This window comes from Orycteropus afer, unplaced genomic scaffold (genome assembly GCF_000298275.1).
Source record: "Orycteropus afer afer isolate SDZICR_OR568_19922 unplaced genomic scaffold, OryAfe1.0 scaffold00069, whole genome shotgun sequence".
NCBI classification, from domain to species: Eukaryota; Metazoa; Chordata; class Mammalia; order Tubulidentata; family Orycteropodidae; genus Orycteropus; species Orycteropus afer.
The window spans coordinates 9,336,079-9,352,404 of record NW_006921656.1 but is presented as its reverse complement, the minus strand read 5'-3'; the positions used below and the strand labels follow the sequence as shown (position 1 = coordinate 9,352,404).

The following is a 16,326-nucleotide window of genomic DNA, read 5'->3' as shown; positions in this document are numbered from 1 at the left end:
TGTATTTTCTCAGAGTTGAGGAGGCTGGAAGTCTGAACTCAGGGCCTCATCTCCAGGGGAAGGCTTTCTCTCTGTCCGCTCAGGAGGAAGGTCCTCCTCACTTTTTGAGCTTCTTCCTGTGGCTTGGCATCTCTCTTCCCCTATCTCTGCTTCCTTCATCTCCTTTTAAATGTAGTGAGAGATTAATTCCAGACCCAGGGACACTCACCCTGCCTCGTTAACATAACAAAGATAGCCCCTTCTCAAATGGGATTACAGAGGTTAGGATTTACAGCACATGTTTTTAGGGATATAATTCAGTGCACAGAAATACTGCATTGTAGTGATACGAAAAAAAATCAATTAGAAAATGATGGTATTAAAATATAATTTAATAAACCAATTGTATTTTAAGTGCATGTTAATATTTTTCTTAGGTTAACCCTGCACATTAGATACTAGCATTGGGAATGGTCAAATACGAATTGAGAAGCTTCATTAAATGTCTCTTGTCATTTGAGTTGTGATATTGGTTTAAAAATATATTGTGTATACCTGAGTGCCATTAAGACCAAATATTTCTCTGTATAGGTATGCTGTTGAAATTTCCATTTTTAGATAAAGACAAAAATGATTTTCAGAACAGTTTCATTTTGGCTACTAGCTAACAACACACTCATGATAAAACAGAGATTGTGCCCCTTCTTTTAGGCAACATGATATTAAATATTAATTAAAAAATTTTATACAGGTTGTTGAAAGCCATTATACTTTAAATTGAAGGTTAATATCTCACTTGGATGATTTGAGTACTGGTTATGCCGTAACTCTCACAGAAGCAGGAATGATGGGCCTACTGTCCAAGCAGACTTGAACCCCTGAATTGCCCAAGGCCTTGATGCCACAGTTGATCTTTACAGATTGTCTAGTACATATCTTAACATTTTTAATAATTAGTCCCATATTTATGCTGTTTTAGAAATAGTGTAGTCTCAAATTACTACCCTAGCACAAAAGAAAAATTGGAAACAAGTACTTATATTTGCCAGACCTGGTTATAACAACATGAGGTAGGTACTCTTACTCCTCTTTTGCAGACAAGGAGCCTGAACCACCAAAAGATTAAATTGCTTACTGAACACCATCCAGCTCGTAAAATGGTAGAGCCAGGATTTGAAACTGGGGAGTCAGAAGCAACAAAACTCAGCCTTTAACGAAATCCCTCTTTCTTTGTTCTTAGTTTGGGTGGTAAAGTAATGTAGGCTTGTAGGGAAAGAGTCTTATGTAGAGTTTTATGAACAATTGTAATTCAAAACATTGTCCCTGACTTTTAACCCTTCCTGACTAAACTTCCCTATTTTTTTCCCTAAACCCACAGGAATATTGAAAACAGAAAAAAAAGTGAAATTGGAAGAAAAAAGCTCAACCACATTTGGTATGAACAGAAAGTAATTTTTAAGCAAAAGACTAGAAAGCTTGACAGACAGGGAGGACAGAGTCTGCCCCTCACCTATGACCTGTTTGCTTATTTCGATGTTAAGTGTTTAGTAGTGCTGTCTAGCTCCAGGTACCTGCTTTCTTAAAATACCTGCTTTGTAGTGTTTGATGTATTTTTTCTGTCAAGGACATCTAAAGGTTTCCCTGCCAACATTTGTGTGTTTGAACATCTCTAATTAAAAGTATGGCTATATAAAAATATGCCTACATTTAATATTCAGGAGACTTGGAGGATGGATGATAAATTAGCAGTCATTTTCTTCCTAAGACTCTTTTCTCGCCCTACAATTAAAATAGCCACTGTGTTTTCTGCTATCTTTTCTATCTTCTGTGCTGTGATCATTGAGTCAGAGAATGATAGATGATAGTCTTGAATATTCTACAGATTAGCTAACTGGAACTTGGTAACTAACTGGTGTAAATATAATGGATAAATTGTAGGCTGAACCATTCTGAGTTGAAACAATAGCAACTTGAAAATATGTAATAAATTGATTTAAAATAAAATTTTCTAAGGTACTACTCTAACATCCCATTTATTTTCTTTAGAGTACATATGACTGGGGAGAAAAATTATAAAATTTTGGGGAAAATAATTTTAATGAATTTTTTTTCTTTATATTCTTTGCCTTCATTTTTGTACACATTGAGAAAGTATTGAAAGACTATTTATGGATTGACTTACTTTTTAAAAATTCCTTTGAAGAAAAAGTTCATTAAATTTTTAATAGTGCCTAAGACACTGGACTGCTAACCAGAAGGCTGGCGGTTCAAATCCACTAGCCACTCCTCGGAAGGAAAATGAGACAATCTACTTCCATAGTGATACTGCCTCGGAACCCAAGGAGGGGTCACTATGAGTTGGGTCCAACTCGATGGCACATAATAACAGCAACAATAGAGTTTCTCATTAAATTACATATCGCAATGCTGAGTCTCCTCCATCAGGTCTTTTTAAATGGTGGAGTCTTATTTCTTGCCACATCAGGAAGTTGAGTGTATTACCCATTTAAAGATTTTAACTACTGTCTGTGTTAACTTTAAGGTGTCAGGAGTTGGGATTTCTCAACACTGCTAATGAAGATCCCCTCTTATAGTCCAATAAGCTAATCAAGAGTTGGAGACTCATGACATGAACAGTTTAATTGAATCCGTCCACTCTGGGCAGGTGACTGGAATAGCTGATTAAAACATAAATGCTACTTTTAGGTTATCCACCAAAGGAATGACTCTGGGCCAGTCATGATCATTAAAGTACTCACTTTTATTGTTTAGGTAAGAGAAAAGAAAAGGATAAGGAAAGAAAAGAGAAAAGAGACAAGGATCACTACAAACCGAAACAGAAGAAGAAGAAGAAAAAAAAGAAATCAAAGCAACATGGTGAGTCTGCTGATGTGGCCATTCCCAATTTGAAAAATGTGACGATTCTTACAGCTTTTCTTCTGAAACCAGAACGGAGGTATGATGAGATCCCCATTGTTGTTGGCAAGAACTGAGAAGTTCCTGTAGCTTTCCCTTTCCTTTTTCTTAGAAATATAAAATATAGACAACTGTGCTTTAATATGGTCTATAAGTTAATTGTTACAATGGGTTAGAGGCTTGCTTTTTTCACCAGTATGGTGTACTAGATACCCTGACCAGATAACCTTTTAGCATACTGAGGAATGATTCTCAATCTAGAATAATTAAAGAGTGAAAGTGAAATAAAGAAATTTTTAGAAAAACTTTAAAATACGGGAAGTGTTTGCTACCAACAGTCCATTTCTAGAAGAAATTCTAAAAGTTATACTTTAAAGCAGAAAGAAAATGATGGTAAGAAAACTTTGAGATGCCAGAAGAAATGATGAAAAAAGAAAGTGTAAATATGTCTATAAATTTAACCAGACATTGATTGTATAAAATAATTTGGTCTGTGGAGTAAAACAAAACAAAATAATATAGAAAAAAATATATAATATCATCTTGTAATTTAGGAGGGGCATACTTGGATATAAATTATTATTTTTCATTTTTTTAATTTTTTATTGTGATTTGGGTAAAAATTTACAGAACAAATTCACTTTCCATACAGCAGTTCACATACTCTTTGCCTCATGACATTGACTGCAATTTCCCACGATGCAACAGCTCCCCCTCCCACTTCCTCCCCATAGTTACCTCTTCCCTGTGTCCTTCCCTCCATGCATTCCTGCCCCCTGAGCTGTCTCCCTGTGCATACACAGCCCTTCTGTTCTCCTATGATTGATCTCTCCAAAGAGTGTATCTGCCTAGTGTAAATGGTCACCTCATATGCCTGTCTTTTGTTTGGCTGGAAGCCACAGGTGTGGGTTCAATTCCAGACCTGAAGGGCAGCTAGGGGCCGTAGTCTCCTTGGTTCCGTCAGGCTCTATCAGACCAGCAAACCTGGTCCTTTTTTGTTTTTCCCCCAAATGATTTTAAGTTTTGTTCTACATTGTTCTCCCTCTCCACCCAGGATCTCCTACATAGATCCCCCTCTGGGTGGTTGACAGTGGTAGCCAGGCACCATCTAGTTCTTCTGGTCTTATAGTCTTATAGGATGAGGATCACATGGTGTACCAGTTGGTTGGAATAATTGTTTCCATGAATCTTTGGTTTCCTTTATTCTTCTTTGCTCTTGACAAGGAGAGACGCATCGTTGCATCTAGATGGCTACTTGCAAGCTGATACAAATAAATGTTTTTAAGATTCTTCTTTTGGAGGAATGAAGGGGATTTCTTGGTTTTATACTTTGATAAGTTAAATCTGTATGTTAAAATTTCTGCCATGAACATTGAAAGAACAGAAGACTCTAAGGTATAATTTCCAAACTAGAGGGGAAAAACATAATGAAAACCTGATCCCAAAAAAGATAATGAAAGAGGAGGAGTGGGCATAGTAAGGGAGAAAAACACAAGTTATAAAATAAGCTTTTAGGAATAAATCCAAATTTATTAGTAAGTATAGCTATGGGAGAAAGGTTCCCACACTAGATTTTTTATAGTCCAGTTCTGTGTTGTTTGCAAGAGACATCTCTAAAATAAAAGGATAGAAGGGATAGAGAAATATTGAAATAGAAAAACATATAATGATAAAAGGTCCTATTCAGTTTATATCTTCCTAGATATAAAATGTTTGAATTTTTATCATTGGATGACATTGTCATATCTTTCGTAATAGGTAATAAATGAACAAAACTAAAAATGAGTCTGTGAGGACAAGGAAGGTATCAACAGCGTGGTTGATCTAAACAGTGGACCCGGAACACTGGACTCAGCAGCTGTACTGGACACAGTTTTCTCAGACAGACACATGTTGTTAAAATTAACCACATGGTGCAGATTTAAGTAAAGCTCAACAAATACTGAAGATTGATTAATAGAGACCGTGGTTTCTAACTACAATATAACTAGAAACAAGTATCAAAAAGATAAATAGGAAGGTCCTATATGTTTAGAAATTAAGAAACTCACTTATAAATAATTCACGGTGACAGAACAAGTCCAAAAGAAAGAAAGGAAAAAAAAAAAGATGAAAATGTTATATATCAAAATTTGTGGGACTTAGAAGAAAATGTACAGTTATTCGTGCTTAGAATAGAGAAACTAAAAACTCACTGCCGTTGAGTCAATTGCAATTCATACTGAACCCTCCTTGGGTTTCCAAAGCGGTATCTCTATGGAAGTAGATTGCCCAGTCTTCCTTCTGAGGAGTGGCTGGTGGGTTTGAACCTTCAGCCTGCTGGTTAGTAGTCAAGTGCTTTAGGCACTACACCACCAGAGCTCCTTTGGAATAGAGGAGAAGGGTGAAATTAGCTAAGCTTTCAGCTTAAGAAGTTAGAAAAAGAATAAGAGTAAATCCAAAGAAAGTAGAGTAAATATTAAAGATATGAGCAGATATTAACTTGAAAACTGTTAGGAAAAATGAAATCATGCCAGAATCAGTTCTTTAGAAATACTAGTAAAATCAGTACAGATTAAGACTGATTAAGAGAAAAAGCCCGTGTGCCCAGGAGACACAAGCCTCTTAACGGTTCAAATTGGAGAGCAGCACAAAGGAGCCTTTGGCAGTGATCTTCTGAACTGCATGATCAGCACTTTAGGGATTTGTGGCATTAATATCCTTTTTATATTAATGTTTTTTCATTAAACATTTGATTAAAATGGCTTTAAAAAATAAGCTCACTGGACAGTAGACTCTTCAGATTTTTAATTCTCTCCATGGTCCAAAAATGGTACCTGATTTTTTCATGGGACGTGACAGGTCTGCATTCTCTAAAGCTGCCAGGGCCATTTTGAAGACAGATGATCAAAATGACTTTGGAAAGCTTGATCCAGTTTGCAAAGAGGATCTTGAACACTTCCAGATGCTGCTGTGTCTGCATTCTCCCCCGCCTCTTCCCCACTCCACCCACACGCCTGCATGCACAGCTCTGTAGAGCCCATACCAGAGACACTCTGGGGCCACATACACAAAAACCATTAGCCACAAATTCATGTGGCAACTGAGTGCCATCCTCTGAGTGATGAGTCATAATCCAGAAACAAGAAGCTTCAAACTGCGATAAGACTGCCACATTAGCTCGCTACTGGCCAGAGGCTGTGAGGGGATGTGGCTGGTATGTGTATTCCACTGGAGACATGAGTTGTCTATGCAAGAAGGATCAGCTGTTTAAGTCCTCTTCTGCTGCATCAGTGAACTGAGCTCTCTGATACTTCATCAGAGACATGAATCTTATCTGCTAAAGTACTTGCAGTGGTGGAGGGGGAAGATAACAGTGAGAGGCTGATCAAGAACAGAATAAGAAAGGCAGCACTTGGGAGCACAGTGAGGGGCAGAAAAGCTTATGAGATTGGGACTGGTGGTGACTTGGAAGAAAGAAGGGTGATTAGGATTGATAGGCCTTAGAGAAAGCAGTGCAAAGAAAACATATACCTTACAGTTGTGAATACTCCTTGGAAGTGAGAATGGCTAGGCTTCGTCTCACCTATTTTGGTTATGTTGTAAGAAGGGCCTGTTTCCCGGATTAGAATATCATGGTTGTTAAAGTAGCGGGTCAACAAAAAAGGGGAAGGCCCTCAACAAGATGGATTGACATAGTGGAAGAGCTATTATATTAGAAAGTGAACACTATAACTGTTAGGTGTTTATGTATTTAATTAAAAAGCAAAGAGTTGTGTCTTTGTTTGCATCTTAAAATGAGTCCTGTAAATGAAAATCTCACTGTTGGGAATAGAGCCCTGGTATTACTGAAGAGCATGGAGGGATTGCTGTAATTAAACAGCAAGCGCTGGGTCTGATAATTGCCAGACCTTGAAAATTAATTACTACATTTGAGGAGAATTTATTCATTTTGGAAGTGACACTATTTACATTTATCCTGGAGTGATACTTTCCCCCAGATGATTAAATTAGAAGAGTGTTCTTTTAACTGAAAATATGGGACTTAAAATAACTGAATGTTTGAAAGGCATTGTCACATTAAAGAACCCTATTACTCCTTTAAGGTTTCTGGTATGGCAAGTTTTTTAATCTGCAGTTACCACTGTGAGAGTTTAAACTTTTCGTTTGTTCACCATTCAGTGTGATTTGGCATACCCTACTGGCAGTTGTCATGGACCAGACACTGAGCATCCATCATGTATTCATTGGTCCATTACCTGTTGTCCCCATTTTGTAAGCTGTTAGTTAAAGCTGAGAGAGACCAGGAGTTGCCCAGGGCCACACGGCTGGGAAGTGGGGAAGAGGGAATTCCAGTGCGGGCATTCTGCCCCCGTGTCTGAATCCATAACCATCAAGGTGTGTGGTGAGTGTTCCCTCCCGGATCTTCAAGGTTGTTCATCCTGGTGTGTATTCTTCCCTTTACCAACTTTTTACTTGTCTTTATGAAAAGTGGTAATGTAGTTACATAGTTTATTATAATTTTTCCATACAGTAGTGAGTTAAAATATATTTTGATTACTAGAATTAATTTATAAGATATAAAACTAATATTTATTTAGAGTGCCATTTTTTTTTTTTTTTTTTAGGATTTGGGTGAAGATTTACAGAGTAAATTCACTTTTCATACAGCAGTTCACATATACTTTGTCTCATGTCATTGACCAAAATTTACAATGCAGCAGCTCCCCTCCCACTTCCTCCCCATAGTTACCTCCTCCCAGTGTCCATCCCTTCATACTCTTCGAGAGGCCCATTGTCTGCCAACCCTGTATATGATCTTGGATACACTCTCCATAGAGTGCCATTTTTGTTGCTCTTTGAGCAAGTCACTTCACCTCGTTGAATTTCATGTATCTATAAAGATGAGGAATCTGAGGCACAGAGAGATTAGAAGGCGCTAGAGCTAGGGATTATGAAGAGAATCCAAGTATTCCACAGTGAAATCAGAATTTCCTTTCAAGGAATTTGTGAGTAAGAGTTAGAAGAGGCACACTTAACTCTCATCGGGAAGGTATGATGTGTTGTTACGTGTGGTAGGAGTGGCACAGAGCGCTTTCTACTGACAGTTTTGAGAAGCTGGTGGGATGAAGAGAAGGAGCTTCGTGGAAGGGTTGACTTGATCTGAGTGTTGAAGCACGACAGGAGACATTTACTCTTACTGCCCAAAGCATGGGAATGGGGAATATAGGCAGGGTGTAGAGTGCAAAGAACTTTTCCTCATTTGCTGACGTAACATGGAGGGATGAAATGTCAGCCATGTTTTATTTTTAACACCAAATTGGGATTTCTCTCACTTTTACAAGCAGACTACTACTACTTTTGCTGGGGAGACAATGTAACATGGGGCGGATAAGAGAACAGCTGCCAGGCTTGAGCATGTGGGTCAAATCCTGCTGGTGACGCTCATAGCTGGTGGTCTTGGGCAGTTACTTACATTCTCTAAACCTCAGTTCCTTAAACTCTAAAATGGGAACTACAGCTCCTAGTTCATAGACTTTATTGTGGCAGTCACTGTAAAGTACTAACACAGTATGTAGCATTTAATAAATGCTTTTTCTATCCCTGTGCTTGAAAAGCATGGTGTTGGCAAAGTGTGCAGTTTCACGTTACTGTGAAACCATGAGAGGTGGATTAAATAGCACAGTGTTATGTTCCTCAAAGGTGGTTCTGTAAACTGGCCACATCAGCCTCACCTGGGAGTATCTGTACTCCTGACCTACTTGGGGTAAGGCCCAGGATGTGTGTTTTAATAAGCTTTTCAGTTTGTGTGTGTGTGCCTTAAAATTTGAAATCCGCTAATTACATAATTGGTTAAGAGTGAGCTGCTATGGTCAGGCTGTGTGGGTTGGAATGTTAGCATTACCACCAATAGCTGTATATCTCCGGACAATCTCTGTAACCTTTACTTCTTCAGGTCTCTGAACAAATTGTGTAACCTTTACTTCCTCAGTTCTTTGATTTGTAAAATAGCAAAACCAGCTGTATCTTCCTTATTGGATAGATGTGAGCACTTTACAAAAATCAAACCCACTGCTGTCAAGTTGATTTAATTCATAAAGATCTCTTAGGACAAAGTAGAACTGCCCCATACGGTTTCCAAGACTGTAAATCTTTACGGAAGCATACTGCTTCATCTTTCTTCCACAGAATGGCTGGTGGATTTGAACTGCCAACCTTTTGGATAGTAGCCAAGTGCTTTAACCACTTTGCCACTAGAGCTCCTTGTGTGGACTGTAGAAGTTAATAAATAAATGTTGTCAATGCTTTTGTATTTAGGATGACCACTGTATTAGTTTCCTGTTGCTGCTGTTACTACAAATCTGTGGCTTAAAACCACACGTTTATTATCTTAAAGATTGGAGGTCAGAAGTCCACATAGGTGACACTGAGCTAAAATAAAGGTGTTGGCAGGGCTACATTCATTTCTGGAGGCTCTAGGGGACAATCCGTTGTCTTGCTTTTCCAGCTTCTAGAGGCTACCCACATTCCTGGAGCATGGCCCCCATCTTCAAAGCCAGATATGGTCTTCGCACATCTACCCCTTTTCCCTCTCTGACTTTGAAGGACTCAGGATCACGTTGGGCCCACCTACATCACACAGACAATCTCTCTGTTTCTAAGGCCAGTTGATTAGCAATGTTAATTTCATTTTGCTGTGTAACCTAATATACAACTTTTGGGGATTGGGAAGACATCTTTAGGAGGCCATGATTATGCCCACCACAACCGTCAACGTCAGGCGGACACTCATGAATTGATTACTGCTCTTCTTTTGTAAACCTTTCCTCAGCTTCCCCACTCTTTCCTACCTCTTATTTATTCCTTTTCCTGCTTCAATTGATGTCCTTTCCCTCACACTCAGTTGAGGAAATGGAGGGGACCCTGCCCATCTCATTCACCACATAGACCTCTTACCTGAGTATGTCCATCTTCTCCTCTGCGTCTGTTACACCTTCTCCTATACATGTCTGTCTGTCATTAAGGTTCTGGCAGTTCTTACCCTTTTCCTATTGTGCGTCTTTAGATTCAAGTAGACAGTGTGTAAGATAAAAAAGCCCTCCTGCACCCACATTCCTTCTCAGTTTCTTTACCTCCAATTTATTCTTCAGTCCTGTCTCACAATCTCACGCTCATCAGCCCATTCGTCGTTTAAGCCAGAAACCTGGCGGTCATTCTTGATATACCTTCTCAGCTCGCCACATCCGGTGTGTGACATCACTGCATCTACCTCTAAATCTTTCTCTCAGTTGCCATCGTCTCTTGTTTGCACAACTACTGTAGCCTCGGAGCTGGTGCCCCCACTTTTGCTCCCTGTACTTCCTTGTCCAGTTTGTGACCTTCTCAAACCATAAGGGCAGTTCTGCAGCATCCTGCCTTCCCTTAGAACCTTCAAATGGCTTCCTTTGCATTTAGGATCAAAATGGTAAAGCTCTTTAATACCGTCTGTCTCATGCGACTCCAGCCTCATTCCTTACCTCCCTCTCAGTGTGCTCCAGGCACACTCCTTTGTAGTTTGTCAAATGTGCTATGTAGTTTTGTGCTTCAGAGCCTTCTCATGTGCCCAGAACGTCCCCCACTGCCTCCCCTCACCCTCCACCGCCAGTCTCCTGTAAGGTGCCTGTGCCCCCACTCTCATGAATCATTCCGAGCTGAGAACAGAACTTTGACCAAAGTCATCCGGGACCAGTTAACTTCATTGAGAGGTTTTGTTGCTGAATGATTTATTGATCAGACTATCACGAAGGTAGTAGGCATGCAAGCTATCATGAGACTCTCTTGACAAATTGCAGACAAAGGTTATTTTCCATCTTGCATATCTTCAGATACAGTGGTGAGTATAATGGCAAGTAAATTTTAAAATCATCCCTTTTCATCTCTTTTGGACTATGTAAACAAAGAATTTATGGGTACTAGTTACTTCTGAAGTGATACTGCCTCAGAAACCCAAGGAGGGGTGGCTATGAGTCGATCTGACTCCACGGCAGTGAGTTGTTATTGTTTCTCAGTTAGAAAATAAGGAGCTCTGTTAGCACAATACCTAAGGCAACTGACTGCTGACTGGAAGGTTGGTGGTTCAAACCCACCAGCCACTCTGTAGAAGGAAGAGTGAGCAATCTACTTCCATAAAGGTTTACTACCTCGGAAACCCAGTGGGGTTGCTATGAGTCAGAATTGACTTGATGACAGTGGGTTTGATTTTTGGTTTCAGTTAAAAAATGGTGATCCCTACTAAGTGTGCTGTCTGGGCTATATTCCCCAGGTGTCCTTCCCTAACTCACTTTGAGTGACATAGTGAGCTGGCTGTTGATGGGTGAGAAGGAAGGTGGGGTGTGACTCCTTGTGTTGGTGTAGTGACTTGTGGGCCACCTGAGACTATTAATATTTCTTTCTGTGTTTTATGTTGCAGACTATTCAGACTATGAAGACAGTTCCTTAGAATTTCTGGAAAGGTGCTCCTCTCCACTAACTCGATCTTCTGGGAGTTCTCTGGCTCTGCGAAGCATGTTTACAGAGAAAAATACAACCTATCAGTACCCGAGAGCAATTTTGTCAGTTGATCTTAGTGGTGAAAGTATGTGTGACCATGTAATGCTTAAAAAAACACGTAAGATTCTTAAATGTGGAACTGAGAATAAAACATACTTTCCTAAGTGCCTGTATGAGTGGGCACAGAATTTTAAAAGTTGTTACAGAAGCTAATATGAAAATCTCCACATTAATAATTTGAGCTACTTTTTGATGTAAAATAAAATTGACTTTTATACTTTATGTTGGGGGAGATGGTAAGGAAATTAGAATCAGTGCCTACTGTGTAATGGGTCCTCTGGTAGGTGTTTTACGTATATTTTCGCATTTATTTTTCACCGCCAACTTAAAGTGTAGATATTTTTATCCATATTTTTTAGATGAGCAAACAGCGGCTTGTAGGTTAAGTAACTTTGGGGGCTGGTGTTACAGCTAAAACTCAAACCAAGGTTTATCTCAGCTCCAAACATGATGCCCTTTCTGCCAAATCATTGATCACAGTCTTAGAAATGCACTTTGGATTTCTGCTTACAGGTGGATCTAGAAGCAGAGGCCAGGGAAATTGGGCGCAGGGCAGCATGGTGAGCGCAGTGAGCACTGGGCTCTCCGAACAGCCAGAAACAGTGTCAGAGGGAGAGAAGAGCCTTGGGCTTAGCATCAGTCAGGTCTTACTGCGGGCCCCTTGACTCTGCCCTCCCTTACATGTGGTCCAGCACTGAGCTGGGAGAAGGAAAGGGTCAGAGGTCTGAGGCCTGAGGTTCTCACACGTGAGTGTGCATCACAACCACTTGGAGGGCTTGTGGAGGCAACAGAGTTGGGGACTCACCCTCAGTTTCTGATTTCTGACAAGCTTCTAGGTGACAGGCTAGGAACCATCCTTTGAGAATACTGTCTGAAGAAATAGTGATGACAATTCAGGAGTTAGTTGTTGGAAGGAAGCAGATGTTTCTGTGGCTGCTTAAATGGAACCATTGTTCCAGGTGGCTGTTTCAGTGGAAGAGGTAACTCACTTGTTTTTCTAATGTAACTATTAACCCGTTGATCCGTTTACCAAGTCCCTGAGTCCTGCCAAATACATGCTTAATGGTTGGGAGTTAGTTCCTCAAACTGGACTTCCTGGCACATACTAGTCACATACTAGTGACAGAATTTTTATTTGTTTTAGCCCTGGAAGAATATGTGATACATACATTAATTCTGTCCAGGGACATAGGTTCAGGTTAAATTCATGATTCTGTTGTCATTGTCATCCACTTATACCATATAGATACTACAACAAGATTTGAAAAGTATAGTGATAGAGCCTGTCACTTTAAAACATACAGGAAATCCCAAGAGAAAATACAGATTTTAGATTTAAGGAAGATTATGGATGGTTGAAATTTCCTCTTCAGGTTCTCAAGACTAGTCCTATGGTTAGTATTAGAGATCCCCCCCAAAAAAATACTTCCTCATCAAATGAATTTGCTTCCTGCTCCTGCATGTTTCATGTGTTTCTCTCACAGTATCTGCTGTTGACCTTACTTTCTCTGAAAGGTCCTAAGAACTGAGGAGAAGAAAACACTGATTTTTCTGTAAAATATTAGCTTTTAACAAATAAGAAATAAACCATTCAAAAACATTGAGTCAGGGAAAAAATAAGCAACATTAGAACATGATAGAAAAAAGCACGAAGTCTTAAGAAACATTGAAAATAGAAATAGCGAGCATGAACTTTTTACTGTGATTTCAGCCAGTTTCCACGTGGTCTAATTAAGTCAGAAAAGAACATTTCTCTCTGACTCCCTGAGCCTGCCTCCCTCTGCCACAGACATTCTGGAGTGCCTCCTGTCTTAGGCCTTGCTCTGAGGGATGCAGCATGGAAGAGTGCAGAGCCCTTGCTCTCATGGCTTCTGACATTCCAGAGTGGAGCTAAATACTAAGCAAGTAAAAGAGTAATTCTGAATGTGACTAGAGGAGAGGAGGGTGAGATACAAACTGGCTGATTGTTCGAGCGCTCTGCTGATCAGCCTCAGACCAACACCCAAACCCAGCCCGCTGCTGTCCCGTTGAATCATGTGACCCTATAGGACAGAGTAGAACTGCTCCATAGGGCTTCCTGGGCTCTGGTCTTTATGGAAGTAAATCACCATCTCTCTCTTGCGGAGGGGCTGGTGGTTTCAAATTGCCACTAGGTCCTCATGGTAATCATACTGTCATAAACCAAAAAACCCATCCATTGCCAAAGACTGTTGTGATTGATACAGACCCTATTGGACAGGGTAGAACTGCCTGGTATCTAAGGTTTCTGTAGGGTTTCTAGGGCTGTAAATCTTTACGGAAGCAGACTGCCTCATCTTTCTCCTCGAGTGGCTGGTGGGTTCAAACCACTGACCTTTTGGTTAGCAGCCAAATGCTGTAACCACTATACCAGTAGAGCTCCCTGATTACCTTGATAAACCAAAAAAACAAATTCGCTGCCATTAAGTCGATCCCGACTTATAGTGACCCTGCCTTGGGTTTCCAAGGCTGTAAATCTTTATGGAAGTATATCTACCCATCTTCCATGAAGTGACTGGTGGGTTTGAACCACTGACCTGGTGAGCAGCCAAATACCTTATCCATTATGCCACCAGAGCTCCTGTGATTACCCTAATAGCAACTTTTAATTAAGTTTTCTACCATGTCTCTCATGGGAGCTCTGGTAGCATAGTGGCTAAAGGCACTTGACTGCTAACCAGAAGGCTGGCGGTTCAAACCCACCAGCCACTCTTCGGAAGGAAGATGGGGCAATCTACTTCCGTAGTGATACTGTCTTGGAAACCCGAGGAGGGGTCGCTATGAGTCAAGTCCGACTCGACGGCACCTAACAACAACAACAACCACCATGTCTCTAGTGACGAGTCAATTTTCCTAACATTTCTCCATCTAAGCCATTGTAGGACCTTTAGTAAAATGTGCCCTGTCGTTTTTTTAACTTTTCCCTAGGTTGGGCCTGATTTTTTCTTAACATCCTGAGACAAATGGTTCAGACCTCAACATGCAATACTGTTGACACTGTGGCATCAATACTTTATAAACATAAATAAAAACCTGGCCTTTAAATAGAAGTGTAGTGTTCATATAATTTAGTTTCTAGAATGTTTGATAATTAAAAGTTTTTATCAAAATAAAAATCTTAAGACTCCTTAGGGACCTTATGTTCCAAGTTTGAAAAATACTGGTGGAATCAGACTTTAGAATCGGGCCTCATTTACCTGGTATTCTACCTGGTTTAGTCTCTACCTGGCTGTGCTACCTTGGCAAGCTCTGTATCTTATATTTCAGGTGCACAGTATATTAAGCGCAGTGGTAGTTGGTACAGGTGGTCCTGTGGATGGCAGTAGAATTGCTGTCAGACCTTAAGTAAGCTCCTTAACCTCACTGAAGTTCTGTTTTTCTCCACGGTACAATGTAGAATTCTTATGAAAAGGGATAATGTTTGGGAACGCATTTGAAAACTGTGCATTTAAATTAGTAGTATCAGACTTAGCCATAATATCTGGAAGAACCAAGTTGAAATAGTACTGTTTGAGTGATTTGTGATACTGTCTGCAGTAAGATGCAAAGAATTCCAAATAAGGTTGGTGGTTTGAACCCATCAGCTGCTCCATGGAAGACAGATGAAGCCGTCTGCTTCCGTGATGATTTACGGCCTTGGAGAACCAGTGGGGGTCTCTAGCAGTCGGAATCTGATCGATGGCAATGGGTTTGATTTTGGTTGTGGAAACTTTAAAAACCAGTAGTTCTTTGTCCAGAGAAACACTTGTTATTCTTTTGCCTTCCATTTTGGACATTTAGTAGCTTGTACGTACTCCTGCCATAGTGCTTTCTAGCAAATGATACGAAAATGAAAAAAAAAAAAGTGCTTAATTTACTTTTATGTATATTCTAGACTTGTCAGATATGGAATTCCTAGATGATTCTTCAACAGAGAGTTTGCTTCTAAGTGGGGATGAGTACCATCAGGACTTTGATTCCACCAATTTTGAGGAATCTCTGGATGAAGATAATGCTGTTAACGAGATTGTGAGATGTATTTGTGAAATGGATGAGGAGAACGGCTTCATGATTCAGGTAATGGGTTAGCTTGTCCTCCCCACAGTATGGGACAGTGGCATCAGGCGCTCTGTGGAGACATCCTGGCTTTGGTTTTTCCTTTTTACTGACTCTGCTCTTGAAAATAGAGGCTTATAGCTTCTTACCATTTAAAAAATATCAGTAGTCATGATGAGAACACGTGTTCATTGGGTGAAGTAGATGGTTTTATTACTTTGAGGCCACTCGTCCTTTGCTGGGTGGTGCAGATGGCTAAGGCACTGGACTGCTTGCTGAAGGGTCGCTGGCTCACACCTGCCCAGAGGTGTGCTGCAGCAGTAAAGCTAGGCGACCTGCTGTGGAAAGGCCACAGCCTTAGGAGCCCTGGGGAGTGTGGTTCTGTCTGACACTTGGGATTCCCAAAAGTAGGAATCGACTTGATGGCAGTTGACAACTAACAGCAGCACCGCATTCCTGGGGTCCCTGGTGGCACAGGCAGCTGTGAGCTCAGGTGCTCACTGGACGTTGCATGTTGGCCTCCACCCAGAGGCCTCTCGGCAGAGAGGCGTGCTAATCTGCTCCTCCCCAGATCAGCCACTGAACCCAATGGGAAGTAGTTCGATTCTGACACACATGGAACTGCCATGAGGTAGAATCCATTCTGACATCTTATTGACTTGATTTTCCCTTTACTGGAGTGTTGAGCTTTTCAAAGCTGAAATTATTTGCAAGGGCCACTGAGATGAATAAATCTTCACATTGAAATGTAGGCCAAGAGACATCAATTGGCAAATGAGGACAACTAAAAACAAAAAGAGGGAAAAGACT

General features: G+C 40.4%; 1 protein-coding gene across 1 annotated transcript in view; it reads left to right on the top strand.

Moving 5' to 3' along the window:
* The window catches only part of PHF20L1 (PHD finger protein 20 like 1), an 88,491-nt gene that overhangs the window by 59,700 nt on the left and 12,465 nt on the right, over window positions 1–16,326 (top strand). Inside the window, exons 12-15 of the mRNA XM_007940541.1 lie at window positions 1,358–1,414; window positions 2,752–2,856; window positions 11,324–11,488; window positions 15,356–15,537. Of these exons, the coding sequence (XP_007938732.1) occupies window positions 1,358–1,414; window positions 2,752–2,856; window positions 11,324–11,488; window positions 15,356–15,537 (509 nt within the window). The remainder of the gene's footprint in view (window positions 1–1,357; window positions 1,415–2,751; window positions 2,857–11,323; window positions 11,489–15,355; window positions 15,538–16,326) is intronic.